General features: G+C 44.4%; 1 protein-coding gene across 2 annotated transcripts in view; it reads right to left on the reverse strand.

The window, feature by feature from the left end:
• DPY19L1 (dpy-19 like C-mannosyltransferase 1) overlaps nt 1-15119 on the reverse strand; it is a 157286-nt gene that overhangs the window by 89438 nt on the left and 52729 nt on the right. For both annotated transcript variants that reach the window (XM_044293629.1, XM_044293628.1), the window contains exon 6: nt 11849-11942. In XM_044293629.1, coding sequence (XP_044149564.1) covers nt 11849-11942 — 94 coding nt within the window. The remainder of the gene's footprint in view (nt 1-11848; nt 11943-15119) is intronic.

Consider the following 15119-nt stretch of genomic DNA (forward strand, 5'->3'; position numbering starts at 1 on the left):
ATATATATTTTTTTTTTCTTTCTTTTTTCTTATTAATGCTATGGAGTTTAAGTAAAAATGATTTTTATGATGCTGTAAGGTATAACTTCTTAATTCAAAGCGCTTAATCAGTTTGTTTCAGCAATATGTTACAGATGAAAAATGATTAATATAATCCAAAGCTCCATATTACAGAAACAACTTATTCTTGATGAATTCTAAAACATTTTGCCAACTAATTAAAAGCTAAATCCTGAAACAGATTTCCTTGGGGATATAGTCAGCACATAACCTGTAAAGAGTTTTACAGAAGCAGATTTCATTTTTCACAGGAAACTACTGCCATCTAGTGGTAAGTTAGTAGTATACTCCAATTTCTAAATCATGCCGTAAACCAGGCATGCCCAAACTGCGGCCCTTCAGCTGTTGCAAAACTACAACTCCCAGCATGCCATAATAGCTGTAAGCTATCCAGGCATGCTGGGAGTTTTAGTTTTGCAACAGCTGGAGGGCCGCCGTTTGGACATGCCTGCCGTAAACTCTAAAGAAAAAGGATTTATAGTGACTATAACATTTAAATTGTTAAAAAAAAAAAAAAGATGCACAAAGAGATAACTGTGCTTTTGTTCTTAATGAATGCATCCAACAACATGGCGCAGCAGCAGTTAAAGAAAAAAGGTGTTTAATAAGTGACTTCTATAATGCCCTAATGATAACCTACAAGTGGAACACATCTGTCTGGGTTCTGGATGACACAACATGGGCATCAATCGATGGGGATGTTCTGTCTAAATGCTGATTTGACAGGTACCCAACACATTTTCATGACGTAGCATACTATAAACTATATGGCTATGAGTAAACATGCCTAGTTTACACGTCCAGCACATGGTTCTGTATGTGAATAATTGAATGTTTAATTATATAAATAAAAAATGATAAAAAAGAGTAGTTAACAGTGTACGGAAAGGCAAGGCATCTAACTAGGTTATGCCACCATTTCCAGAATGGTAAGGGTGCAATTGCCTGAAAATGACTGGGCCACAGTGTCCCCATAGTGTTTTCCTAAAAATCTGTGCTCTAAGTCCCCATTTGTGCAACAAACTGCATCACAGCTCCATTAAAAATCCATGTCTTGCCCCTACGGATCAGAAAATGATAGCATATCCTAGCAATAAGTCATGACTCTGTAAGGAGAAAAGAAGATTTTGTGGACTCATCTGTAAAATCTCTTTCTTGCAGAGTTCATTGGGAGGGGGGGGGGGGTGGGGGAACACACAGGACAGTGGGTATAGCTGTTGCCACTAGAAGGCAACACTAAGCTAGAAAAAGTGTTAGCTCCTCCTGCCAGCTCTACCCCCCTCCCACCTGGAGAGAGCTGATCAGTTTGTGCACTAGCAGTAGGAGGAGAAGAATCCAAAAATGATATAACAAAACAACCAGGAGGTCCGAACCTAGAACTGAGGACCCAACCAGCCAACCAACCGCCGCCTCAACGGCAAAATCAGAGAACAAACAAAGGGTGGGAGCTGTGTCCCCCAATGATCTCTGCGAGAAAGAGATTTTACAGGCGAATCCACTAAAATCTAATTTTCTCGCTTGTATTATTGGGGGACACAGGACCGTGGGACATTCCAAAGCAGTTCACGGGGAGGGAAAGAAATCACATGCCTAGCCCGCGGGAGCCTAATACACCACAGCGCGCAAATCCTTGTGACCTGGAGCAGCGTCAACCGACGCAAAGGTATGCACCCAGTTGAATTTGGTAAATGTGTGCAACAAAGACCCAGTAGTTGCCATGCATAACTGCAAAGCGGAAGCCTAGCAAAAACGGGCCCAAGCAGCGCCCACTGCCCTGGTAGAGTGAGCCGTGATATGGGATGGGGGGAGGCGCCTTGCCCTGGAAGTGATACGCATCGGCTATGGCCAAGCAAATCCACCTGGCAATTGTAACCTTGGAAGCTGCCAGATCCTTGGGGGACCCTCAGGAATGACAAACAGGAAGTGAGTACATCGAAAAGACTCCGAAGCGGATAAGTAAATGCACAGGGCACGAACCACGTCCAGCCGGTGGAGGGCCTGTTCCCTAGGATGTGACAGAAAAAGGGGAGGACAAGGTCTTCGTTGATATGGAAGGCGGAGACCACCTTTGGAAGGAAGGAGGGCACGGGGCGAAGCACAGCCTTATCTTGGTGTAGAATAAGAAAATGCTGCCTGCAGGAAAGTGCCGCCAATTCTGAAACACTTCTGATGGAGATGATCACCACAAGAAAGCCCACCTTCCAGGAAAGAAGGCAAGGAGAAACAGTGTCAGGCTCGAAGGGTGCTGACTGAGTAGAGCCAAGTACAAGATTCAAATCCCAAGAAGGGAAAGGGGGGGCGATAAGGAGGAACGGTCTGAGCCACCCCTTGGAGAAAGGTCTTTACCAGAGCCTTTTCAGCCAGAGGCCGCTGGAAAAAGATTGACAGCGCTGACACCTGACTACTCACCCCATCTTCTTTTCACCCTCCCTCGGTGGACCAACAGGTCACCTCCTCAACTACTGGCACAGAAGTGGCAGGGAGCTGGAGTGGAGGGAGGGATTGGCAGATCCAGGTGACCCCATGGCTGGTGGGATGTAGGGGAGCTAGGCTGCCCTGGGCCATTTTGTCTTCTTGGGGGACCTGGACGGAGAGGGGAACAGACCACAGCCATGCTCTCCAGAGGAACAGAGAGGCTAGGCGTCTTTGTTCCCCCTACCTGTAAAAAATAAAATAAAGAAACAAAAAAAAAAATGCAGAATTGATCCTGCAGTGCAGGGGGGGTCTGCCTCCTACGACACTAAGCTAAAAAACTGATCAGCAATCTCCAGTCTGGAGGGGGTATAGCTGGAAGGAGGAGTTGACACTTTTTCTAGCTTAGTGTCACCTCCTAGTGGCATCAGCTATACCCACGGTCCTTTTTCCCCCAATGATACGAGTGAGAAACCCCTTTAATGTTAGGTTCACAAGGAGATACACATACAAAGCTAGCTCATCTGGTCTGATCGAACAGAAGAACTACTGTAGCACAAATTACTGAACATGCTGGCTATGATAGAAAAGGTTGTCACAGTGTCAGAACACAGAAAGATGTATTGCAGCTTTCTGTATATGGGACTGCGCAGGCCCTACGGACCCCTGCCCACCACCATTTGTCTACAATGGGACTGTGAGCATTACAACTGGAACATGGAGCAATGAAAGAAGATAGCCTGGTCTGATGAATCATGATTTCTTTTCCATCATGGGGACAGCCAGATGCATTGAATACCTTGGAAGGAGTGGATGGTATCAGGATGCACAATTGGAAGAGGACAAGCCATCGGGATTAGTGTGATGCTCTGGGCAATGTTCTGCTGGAAAATATCGGGCCCTGGAATTCATATGGATGTTACTTTGACACCCAGTCATGTTTAACTGTATTCTCCAAAGGCAGTGGCCTCTTTTAGCAGGATAATGCATGCACCACAATACAAAAATTGTTCAGGAATGGTTTGAGAAACATGAAAAGAATTAAAGGCGTTGACTTGGCCTCCAATTTCTCAACCTGATTGAGTATTTGTGCTAGAAAATAAAATTAGATCCATATGAGGCCCTACTTCAAACCTCACAGGACTTTAAAATGATCTTCTGCTAACTTCTTGGTACTAGATGCCACAGGACAAAGTCAGATGTTTTGTTAAGTCCATGCCTCGACAGTTCAGAGCTGTACTGGTGCTACGAGGAGTACCTACACAATTTTAATGATTTCAAGTTCGGTGTACAAGGTTCGGGTTAAGATTATCTAAGAATTCCGTTATGGATTCCGCTACCACGGACCATAAGTTATGCTCCGTGGTAGCGGAATACATAACGGAAATCTTAGATAGCCCGAACCTTGTACGCCGAACTTGAAAGAAGTTTGCTCAACACTAGTTATGACTAGGGTTGAGCGAACCCGAACTGTAAAGTTCAGGTTCGTACCGAACTTTACGTTGTTCGGCACCCGAACATTTCAGTAAAAGTTCGGGTTTGGGTTCGGGTTATATTAATATACCATCGGATCGGAGTTTTCTCCAATCCGATGGTATATTTTAACTTGAAGCGTCCCCATCACCATGGGATCTGCACCTGAGGGGTTAATTGTGCAGATCTCAGCCCCCTGTAAGAGATCTGGTGCTGCCAGGCAGCAGGGGCCAGACCCCCCTCCCTCCTCAGTATTAAAATCATTGGTGGCCAGTGCGCCCCCCCCCCCCCCCCCCCTCCTTCTGGTAAGTGAAAGGTCCGTGCAGTGCTTTGCTTATAGCACAGACCTGTCACTTACCAGTAGGAGGAGTGCCCGGCCGGCCACAGACAGCGCACGTAAATATAATGCTGCTAAAAGTGCTAAGTAAATCAAATTACAAACAAAGATTATCAGGTAGTTGACACACACAGGCCTCAAAATATCTATCTTCCAGGTGACTGTTTAGAATAAGCTGTTGCGTGCATGAAATAGTGTGTGTGTATATATTACAAAAATAAGGCCACTGCGCTCCCAGCACGTTAAATGGATTGTCCGGGCTACAGATATTGATGACCTATTTTCATGATATGTCATCAATATCAGATTGGTGGGGTCTGACTCCCGACACCCCCATTGATCAGCCGATTCTGGCAGCCCCAGCGCCAGAAATTATACTGTGAACAGAGCACAGCTCGGTACATGGTATATCGGCCATGCATCTGTCCTGAAGCGCAACTCCCACAAAAGGGAATGGCAACTGGGCTACAGTACATTGGCAGGTGAAACTATACAGTGTACAGAACTTTATGCTTCCAGCTCCACACCTTGTATAGATTCTGGTGCCACGGCTGCTGGTGGGTGTGCCGGATGTCGGACACCTACTAATCTGATACTGATTACCTATCCTAGTGAGAGTTGTGAGAGATGGATTTTATTTCTCTACATTCTGTAGTACACATTTTTGTCCATTGGATGGCAGCAAACTAGATGTATGAGCCTTGTGTGCATTCTTTGTTTTAAGGTCAAGGGGGAGTTAGGTTGTAGTTTTCAAATCTACCTATGAACTCAGAGTTGAAGTTGCTGATACCACTCCCATCACGTTAAGGAGCCAATAGTCTCTTCTTCAGGAACACCCCTTTTGTGATGTCATATCTGCTATATATGTGAATGTATTTTCAAATAAACAGGGTCTTGCTCAGGGGGATGAGGAAGTGCTTTCCCATGAAACCACCTAGTGTGTCTGGTCTCATTATAAAAGCTGTCTGGCATGCACATACTTATACTTTTCATTGATTTGGCACCATACAAAAGAAGAAGGGAATCACATAAATTGCGATGACAAAGTCAATATCTGTAACCCAGGCAACTCTTTAAATGTATTTCAAAAATGTATATTGTGCTGCACTGAGATGCGGTTCTGCTAGGGCAGTATATTGTGCTGCACTGTGGTGTTTGGTTCTGCTGGGACAGTATATTGTGCTGCACTGTGGTGTTTGGTTCTGCTGGGACAGTATATTGTGCTGCACTGTGGTGTTTGGTTCTGCTGGGACAGTATATTGTGCTGCACTGTGGTATTTGGTGCTGCTAGGACAGTATATTGTGCTGCACTGTGGTGTTTGGTTCTGCTGGGACAGTATATTGTACTGCACTGTGGTGTTTGGTTCTGCTGGGACAGTATATTGTGCTGCACTGTGGTGTTTGGTTCTGCTGGGACAGTATATTGTGCTGCACTGTGGTGTTTGGTTCTGCTGGGACAGTATATTGTGCTGCACTGTGGTATTTGGTGCTGCTAGGACAGTATATTGTACTGCACTGTGGTGTTTGGTTCTGCTGGGACAGTATATTGTGCTGCACTGTGGTGTTTGGTTCTGCTGGGACAGTATATTGTGCTGCACTGTGGTGTTTGGTTCTGCTGGGACAGTATATTGTGCTGCACTGTGGTATTTGGTGCTGCTAGGACAGTATATTGTACTGCACTGTGGTGTTTGGTTCTGCTGGGACAGTATATTGTGCTGCACTGTGGTGTTTGGTTCTGCTGGGACAGTATATTGTGCTGCACTGTGGTGTTTGGTTCTGCTGGGACAGTATATTGTGCTGCACTGTGGTATTTGGTGCTGCTAGGGCAGTATATTGTGCTGCACTTGGTGTTTGGTTCTTCTAGGGCAGTATATTGTGCTGCACTGTGGTATTTGGTTCTGCTGGGACAGTATATTGTACTGCACTGTGGTATTTGGTGCTGCTAGGACAGTATATTGTGCTGCACTGTGGTGTTTGGTTCTTCTAGGGCAGTATATTGTGCTGCACTGTGGTATTTGGTTCTTCTAGGACAGTATATTGTACTGCACTGTGGTGTTTGGTTCTGCTGGGACAGTATATTGTACTGCACTGTGGTGTTTGGTTCTGCTGGGACAGTATATTGTACAGCACTGTGGTGTTTGGTTCTGCTGGGACAGTATATTGTACTGCACTGTGGTATTTGGTGCTGCTAGGACAGTATATTGTGCTGCACTGTGGTGTTTGGTTCTTCTAGGGCAGTATATTGTGCTGCACTGTGGTATTTGGTGCTGCTAGGACAGTATATTGTACTGCACTGTGGTGTTTGGTTCTGCTGGGACAGTATATTGTACTGCACTGTGGTGTTTGGTTCTGCTGGGACAGTATATTGTACTGCACTGTGGTGTTTGGTTCTTCTAGGGCAGTATATTGTACTGCACTGTGGTGTTTGGTTCTGCTGGGACAGTATATTGTACTGCACTGTGGTGTTTCGTTCTGCTGGGACAGTATATTGTACTGCACTGTGGTGTTTGGTTCTGCTGGGACAGTATATTGTACTGCACTGTGGTGTTTGGTTCTGCTGGGACAGTATATTGTACTGCACTGTGGTGTTTGGTTCTGCTGGGACAGTATATTGTACTGCACTGTGGTGTTTGGTTCTGCTGGGTCAGTATATTGTACTGCACTGTGGTGTTTGGTTCTGCTGGGACGATATATTGTACTGCACTGTGGTGTTTGGTTCTGCTGGGTCAGTATATTGTACTGCACTGTGATGTTTGGTTCTGCTGGGACAGTATATTGTACTGCACTGTGGTGTTTGGTTCTGCTGGGACAGTATATTGTACTGCACTGTGGTGTTTGGTTCTGCTGGGACAGTATATTGTACTGCACTGTGGTGTTTGGTTCTGCTGGGACAGTATATTGTACTGCACTGTGGTGTTTGGTTCTGCTGGGACAGTATATTGTACTGCACTGTGGTGTTTGGTTCTGCTGGGACGGTATATTGTACTGCACTGTGGTGTTTAGTTCTGCTGGGTCAGTATATTGTACTGCACTGTGGTGTTTGGTTCTGCTGGGACGGTAGATTGTACTGCACTGTGGTGTTTGGTTCTGCTGGGACAGTATATTGTGCTGCACTGTGGTGTTTGGTTCTGCTGGGACGGTAGATTGTACTGCACTGTGGTGTTTGGTTCTGCTGGGACAGTATATTGTACTGCACTGTGGTGTTTGGTTCTGCTGGGACAGCATTTTGTGCTGCACTGTGGTGTTTGGTTCTCCTGGGACAGTATATTGTACTGCACTGTGGTGTTTAGTTCTGCTGGGTCAGTATATTGTACTGCACTGTGGTGTTTGGTGCTGCTGGGACGGTATATTGTACTGCACTGTGGTGTTTGGTTCTGCTGGGACAGTATATTGTGCTGCACTGTGGTGTTTGGTTCTCCTGGGACAGTATATTGTACTGCACTGTGGTGTTTGGTTCTCCTGGGACAGTATATTGTACTGCACTGTGGTGTTTGGTTCTGCTGGGACAGTATATTGTACTGCACTGTGGTGTTTGGTTCTGCTGGGACAGCATTTTGTGCTGCACTGTGGTGTTTGGTTCTCCTGGGACAGTATATTGTACTGCACTGTGGTGTTTAGTTCTGCTGGGTCAGTATATTGTACTGCACTGTGGTGTTTGGTGCTGCTGGGACGGTATATTGTACTGCACTGTGGTGTTTGGTTCTGCTGGGACAGTATATTGTGCTGCACTGTGGTGTTTGGTTCTCCTGGGACAGTATATTGTACTGCACTGTGGTGTTTGGTTCTCCTGGGACAGTATATTGTACTGCACTGTGGTGTTTGGTTCTGCTGGGACAGTATATTGTACAGCACTGTGGTGTTTGGTTCTGCTGGGACGGTATATTGTACAGCACTGTGGTGTTTGGTTCTCCTGGGACAGTATATTGTACTGCACTGTGGTGTTTGGTTCTGCTGGGACAGTATATTGTACTGCACTGTGGTGTTTGGTTCTCCTGGGACAGTATATTGTACTGCACTGTGGTGTTTGGTTCTGCTGGGACGGTAGATTGTACTGCACTGTGGTGTTTGGTTCTGCTGGGACAGTATATTGTACTGCACTGTGGTGTTTGGTTCTGCTGGGACAGTATATTGTACTGCACTGTGGTGTTTGGTTCTGCTGGGACGGTATATTGTACTGCACTGTGGTGTTTGGTTCTGCTGGGACAGTATATTGTACTGCACTGTGGTGTTTGGTTCTGCTGGGACAGTATATTGTACAGCACTGTGGTGTTTGGTTCTGCTGGGACGGTATATTGTACTGCACTGTGGTGTTTGGTTCTCCTGGGACAGTATATTGTACTGCACTGTGGTGTTTGGTTCTGCTGGGACAGTATATTGTACTGCACTGTGGTGTTTGGTTCTCCTGGGACAGTATATTGTACTGCACTGTGGTGTTTGGTTCTGCTGGGACAGTATATTGTACTGCACTGTGGTGTTTGGTTCTGCTGGGACAGTATATTGTACTGCACTGTGGTGTTTGGTTCTGCTGGGACAGTATATTGTACTGCACTGTGGTGTTTGGTTCTCCTGGGACAGTATATTGTACTGCACTGTGGTGTTTGGTTCTCCTGGGACAGTATATTGTACTGCACTGTGGTGTTTGGTTCTGCTGGGACGGTATATTGTACTGCACTGTGGTGTTTGGTTCTGCTGGGACAGCATTTTGTGCTGCACTGTGGAGTTTTCAGTTCTGCTGTCGCAGTATTTTCTGCTGCACTGTGCTATTGCTGGCGCTGTCCAATTGTGTTGTCCTACCGTCTAACAATTTTATCTCATCTACAACATGGTTTCACTTTTAGTTATTTTGTTTCTTGGAGGGCCACTTTAAGTTCCCAGTCCACCCCTAGTCCTGAGGTCACATCTCATTCATTCTACAACCTTTTCTCAGGTTTTATACTATACAATTAAAAACCTGAAACATGAGTACATGTTTTGTGTGTTTTTTTTCTTCTAAATGGGTATTTATGGCAATATATATTGTGATCGCCCAACCCTACTCAGAATGCTGCCATTTTGTATATGCTGCCAATGGGAGTTATAAAGCTGTATTCCCCCCTTGTAAAGTGAGAGCATATCACTAAGGAAAGGACTGTGACATGCCACCTCTTAAACAAGATGGGACTAACCCATCAAGCAGAAAATTATTACATTTTTGAGGGGTAGCTCATAGTCACAGCTTGATGTACAAGTGGATTTAATCTTTTCCCACCCTGGTCTATACTGTCATGTCACTTCAAGTATCTTGGTAAGAGCCCGTTCACACAGAGTTTTTTGGCACTGGTTTTGGAGCTTCAAAAACACATAAAAAAAGTCTTCCATTCTTTTCAGTGGGAAGCTGCAGTTTTTTTTTTTTTCCCCATGTAAAAAAAAAAAAAAAAAAAAAAGTGGAAAAAAGAAGCAGCATACCCTATTTTGGGGCAGAATAAGCTCTGAATCTCCCACTGAAATGAATGGGAAGCATAAAAAAAAGCTCAATTTTTCACACTGAAAAAAAAAAAATTGGACTGGACTGAAAGGGTTATATCCATATCATATATTGGTGGCACAGCAGTTGGATACAACACCAATGCCAGGTAGGTGTGGAATTTGGGGGGGGGAATTCTGCCAGTTTAAGGGTTTCATTTTTACAGTGTTCCCTAAGAGTTAAAACTGGCCTGTTATTTTCATTCTTCAGGTCAGTATCATTACAGCGATACCCCATTCAAAGTTTTGCTTGAAAAAGTTTTTGGGTGTATATAACTTTTTGATCACTTTTTATAATTTTTTTTTGGGGGGGGAGGGGTAGTGAAGCAATGAAAAAAATGGCAAATAGGGCACTTCGATTTTTTTCTGTTACGGAGTTTACCGTACTGGAAAAATACGTTTACATTGTAACGGTTCTGGCATTTTTAGACATGGCAATGCCCATGATGTTTTTATTGTTTAGTTTTATTTTAATTACGGATTGGGGCGATCTAAATTCTTATATTTTTTAAAACTTTTTTACCTTTTTCTTTTCTATGTCACCCTAGGCGAGTATAAGAAGAAATTCACTGCAGATGTGCTATGCTCTTATGGAGAACTGCCACCTGCAGGGCGCCATGGGAACTACAACAACATAGGTTTCTTCAAATTCAGGTGCACATGTATGACGGCTGTCAGGAAGGGGTTAAGTATCAAACCAGTCTGTGTCCTTAAAGGGGTTGTGTGCAATCCAGCAGCAGTGGCCATGCTTGCAAACTATAGAAAAAAAAAAAAAAAAAGCACCAGCCCACATGAACTCCCTTAGGGCCGTTTCACACGAGCGGATGCCGTACGTGGCATCCGCTCCGTGAAAGAGTGCCAAGACCCGCTGCAGACTGCAGAGGCACGGAGCAGTTGTCACTGTGATTTCGTAGTAAAGAGATCACAGAGAGGCACGGAGCATTAACAGTCATGTTACTGCTCCGTGCCTCTGCAGTCTGCAGCGGGTCTTGGCACTCTTTCACGGAGCGGATGCCACGTACGGCATCCGCTCGTGTGAAACGGCCCTTAATGGTGTAAAAAACAAAAGCAGGAGGCACTGCCGTGTCATATATTAATGAACTGGGTCCACTAACCCCTGACCCTTTTCCAAGCACGTGTACGTGGTGCTCAGCCCAGAATAAATGCCAATAACAATAAAATGTGGAGAGTAGAGAAAGTGGGGCACTCAAATACTGGTAAAAAAATAAATAAAAAAAAAATAAATAAATAAATGAACTCCCTTGGTCCCGGCCACCAGAGAGCTTTTTCATATATTTTGCAAGCACGGCCACCGCTGATGGATTGCAGGGTGGTCGTAACCATGGAAACAGGCAGTCTATAATGTGATGGAAAATTAATGAAGCCAGCCAAGGAAGCAATATGGACAATCACAATACATTAGTAAGTGCCTTGTATTAACTTTCTCTACATAATAAATGCCATTTGCTGAAGTGAGACAACCCCTTTAAGTGGTTAAGGTCTCTTTTAAGAGATAATTAAAATCAGGTTTAGACATGTTTGGTTAACATGCATGTTAGATAAATTTGTCTACAGGACTTTGACCTCCACTAATCAGCTCATGCTGAAAGTATAGAGTCAATCATTATAATAAAGTATCTAGAAAGAACACACAGCAGGACAGGGTAGTATGTGATCAGAGGTTGTCTTTATGGGTTAACTACATTAAAGGGAATCTCTCACCACAATTTTGGATTATCAGCTGTTGTAATACATGAGTAGTACTGCAGATAAGGAGTCCATATTACTACGTTTTATTTTCCTACTGCACCCCGTTCTCCCGCTGTCAGCTTTTAAATCTGCATTAAAATAAATGGTCAGGACTGCTGGGCATGGAGTCCTCTCCATTATATTAGCGCTGAACAGCAGTCCATCCAAGCTGTGCATTTCAGGGATTGGGGGGTAGTAGGAAAATAAAAAAGGGCAACCTGCCCTCCTTATGGGCAAAGCTACTCATGTATTACTGCAGATAATGGTCTAAAATCATGGTGACAGACTCCCCTGAAGGGCTGGAAAAATGCTTACCTTAAATATGTTCCATATATGTAGAATAAGGACATCATTAGGCCATTTAAAATGAAGATCAGTGTGACATAAAAGTAGGCAGGATCTCCAAGGCCTGAAAAACACAGGAGAGGAAATTTATTACAATGGGAATTGTTAATGTCAATTTAGCTGGAGTCTGTGTTGCTGTAATTTAGGCCAAATTTATCAAAATGTTGCATGTGGTTTGATAAATTATGTGCATCTAGCCCTTTTTTCTTACTCTACTTTTTATGCCACCCCTTTACTGGAGTAGGGCCTCATGCACACGACCGTTGTGTGCATCCACGTCCGTTTCGTCATTTTTCACAGTTTAGCGGAGGTCCCATTCATTTCTATGGAGCTGTAAAAAAAAAAAAACTGATAGTCCTCCGTTTTTTCTCCGCGTCCGTGATTCCAGTCCGTCAAGAAAATATAACCTGTCCTATTCTTGTCAGTGGAAAACGGAGGACGGACCCATTCAAGTCAATGGGTCCGTCCAAAAAAACAGATGCACAACTGGTATGTTATCCATGTCCGCGTCAGTGTCCGTTTTTTTCTACAAGACCTCGGTGCAATAAAATTACACTTTTCAATAACCTTCCTTTTTTTTCCCGTCAGACAAAATAAATAAATAAGGAAGACACAAGGAAACACAATTGAAGTAAAATCGGACCACTGAAGCCAAATCCCTGACAGTGAAAAAAAGACAGACAATTTTTGACAGTTTAAAAAGCCTCAATTGATAAATTTGGCTTACATCAGCTCAGCAGGCTAACCCCACCCACTTTTTAAAACTAATGTGAGTGGTGCAAAAATCTAAAATGGTCTCTAAATTTTTTTAGCAAATTAGGCTACATTCACACTAGCGGCAAGGAACTCAGGCAGGCTGTTCCAGGGGGTGAACATCCTGTTGGATCCGTGCTGCCGCTAGTGCACATGTGCCCCCGGACTACTACTCCGGCCCCAATGACTATATTGGGGGCGGGCCGGAGTTCCGGCAACATGTCAGAGTTTTATTTCGGCCGCCTCTAGGCATGTTTGCCGTGCTACCGCCAGAACTCCGGCCCGCCCCCATTATAGTCAATAGGGCCGGAGCAGTAGTTTGGGTGCACAGATCCGACAGGCTGTTCACCCGCCGGAACAGCCTGATGAGTTCCTTGCCGCTAGTGTGAAACTAGCCTAAGCAAAAAAAAAAAAGTCTAAAAGCTCAATTTTAAGACTTTCTGAAGCAAGAATTCTGGGGTGCTGACTCTGATAAATTTTCCTCAGGGTTTAGTGACACTTTTTGGCCAGTTTTACACCAGCAATCGGGACATGCGACAGGCTGTTCCGGCAGAGTACAGCCTGCTGCAGTTCTCTGGATCCGGCATTGCCAGAAAGTGCTGCCTGCTGGATGGACCCCGTTGGCTATAATGGGAATCAGTAGAGATCCAGCACTCCGGCATATATGCTGGTATTAGGCTGGACCAAAATTGCTGCAAGCCACGATTTTTGTCCAGCTAAATCCCAGCACATATGCTAGAACAGCCTGCCGGATGTCTCCTAATGATGGTGTGGAAGCAGCACAAAATAAAAGAAGCGTTACTCACTTCACCAATCCCCCACCATTTCTACTCTTGAGCGGTCCGAGCAGAACCAGTGAGTAGCTCCTCTTTTATTTCAATTTTTTTTAACCCACTCTGAAACATTTGCCAACATATTTTCCCAATCTACCATCTTTTTTTTTACAGTTTACCACCAATTCCTACATGTTTGGAGTAGCCCTTTAGGCTGAGTTTGTGGACTTGGCCACCTGTTCTAAATATGGACTGAACTACAGTTTTTGAGTTGGAATCGCCACAGATTCCACCATTTACATATTTGAAAATCTAAAAATCAACAGCAGTTTCACAAAATACTACATTTTGATATACTGCATGGTACTACAGTATGTAACTGAGGGCAATGTGAGAAACTGATACAATATCTCACAAAAGTGAGTACACCCATCACATTATTTAAATATTTTCTTATATCTTTTAATAGGACAACACTAAAGATATGACACTTGATACAATGTAAAGTAGTCAGTGCACAGCTTGTATAACGGTGTACATTCGGTGTGCCCTCAAAATAACTCAACACAGCCATTACTGTATAAACCGCTGGCAACAAAAGTGAGTACATCCCTAAGTGAAAATGGCCAAATTGTGCCCAAAGTGTCAATATTTTGTGTGGCCACCATTATTTTCCAGCACTGCCTTAACTCTTGGGAAGAGTTCACTATAATCCTCTTACACTCCACCATGATGACATCACAGAGCTGCTGGATGTTTGAGACCTTGCGCTCTTCCACCTTCTGTTTGAGAATGCCCCTCAGATGCTCAATAGAGTTTAGGTCTGGAGAAATGCTTGGCCAGTCCTGCACCTTTACCCTCAGTTTCTTTAGCAAGGCAGTGGTCGTCTTGGAGATGTGTTTGGGGTTCTTATTAATGTTGGAATACTGCCCTGCGGCCCAGTTTCCAAAGGGAGGGGGATCATGCTCTGCTTCAGTATGTCACAGTACATGTTGGCATTCATGGTTCCCTCAATGAACTGTAGCTTCCCACAGCCGGCAGCACTCATGCAGCCTCAAACCATGACAATCCCGCCACCATGCTTGACTGTAGACAAGACACACTTGTCTTCGCACTCCGCACTTGGCTGCCATCACACACGCTTGACAACATTTGAACCAAATACATTCATCTTGGTCTCATTAGACCACAGGACATGGTTACAGTAATCCATGTCTGCTTGTCTTCAGCAAACTGTTTGGGGGCTTTTGTGTGCATCAACTTTAGAAAAGGCTTCCTTCTAAAACGACAGATATGTAGACCAATTTGATGCAGTGTGCGGCATGTGGTCTGAGCACTGACGAGCTAACCCCTTTAACCTCAGAAGCAATTCTGGCAGCATTCATACGTCTATTTTGAAAAGGCAACCTCTGGATAGGTCTGTTCCGAGTGGAACCACTGTATGGTCTTGGCCACCGTGCTGTAACTCAGTTTCTGGGTGTTGGCAATCTTCTTATAGCCTAGGCCATCTTTATGTGGAGTAGCAATTGTTTTTTATTCAGATCCTCAGAGAGTTCTTTGCCATGAGGTGCCATGTTGAACTTCCAGTGACCAGTATGAGAGAGTGATAACACCAAATTTAACACACCTGCCCTCATTCACACCTGAGACCTTAACACTAAGGAGTCACATGACACCGGGGAGGGAAAATGGCCAATTGGGCACAATTTTCCCAT

This window comes from Bufo gargarizans, chromosome 5 (assembly GCF_014858855.1).
Source record: "Bufo gargarizans isolate SCDJY-AF-19 chromosome 5, ASM1485885v1, whole genome shotgun sequence".
NCBI lineage: Eukaryota > Metazoa > Chordata > Amphibia > Anura > Bufonidae > Bufo > Bufo gargarizans.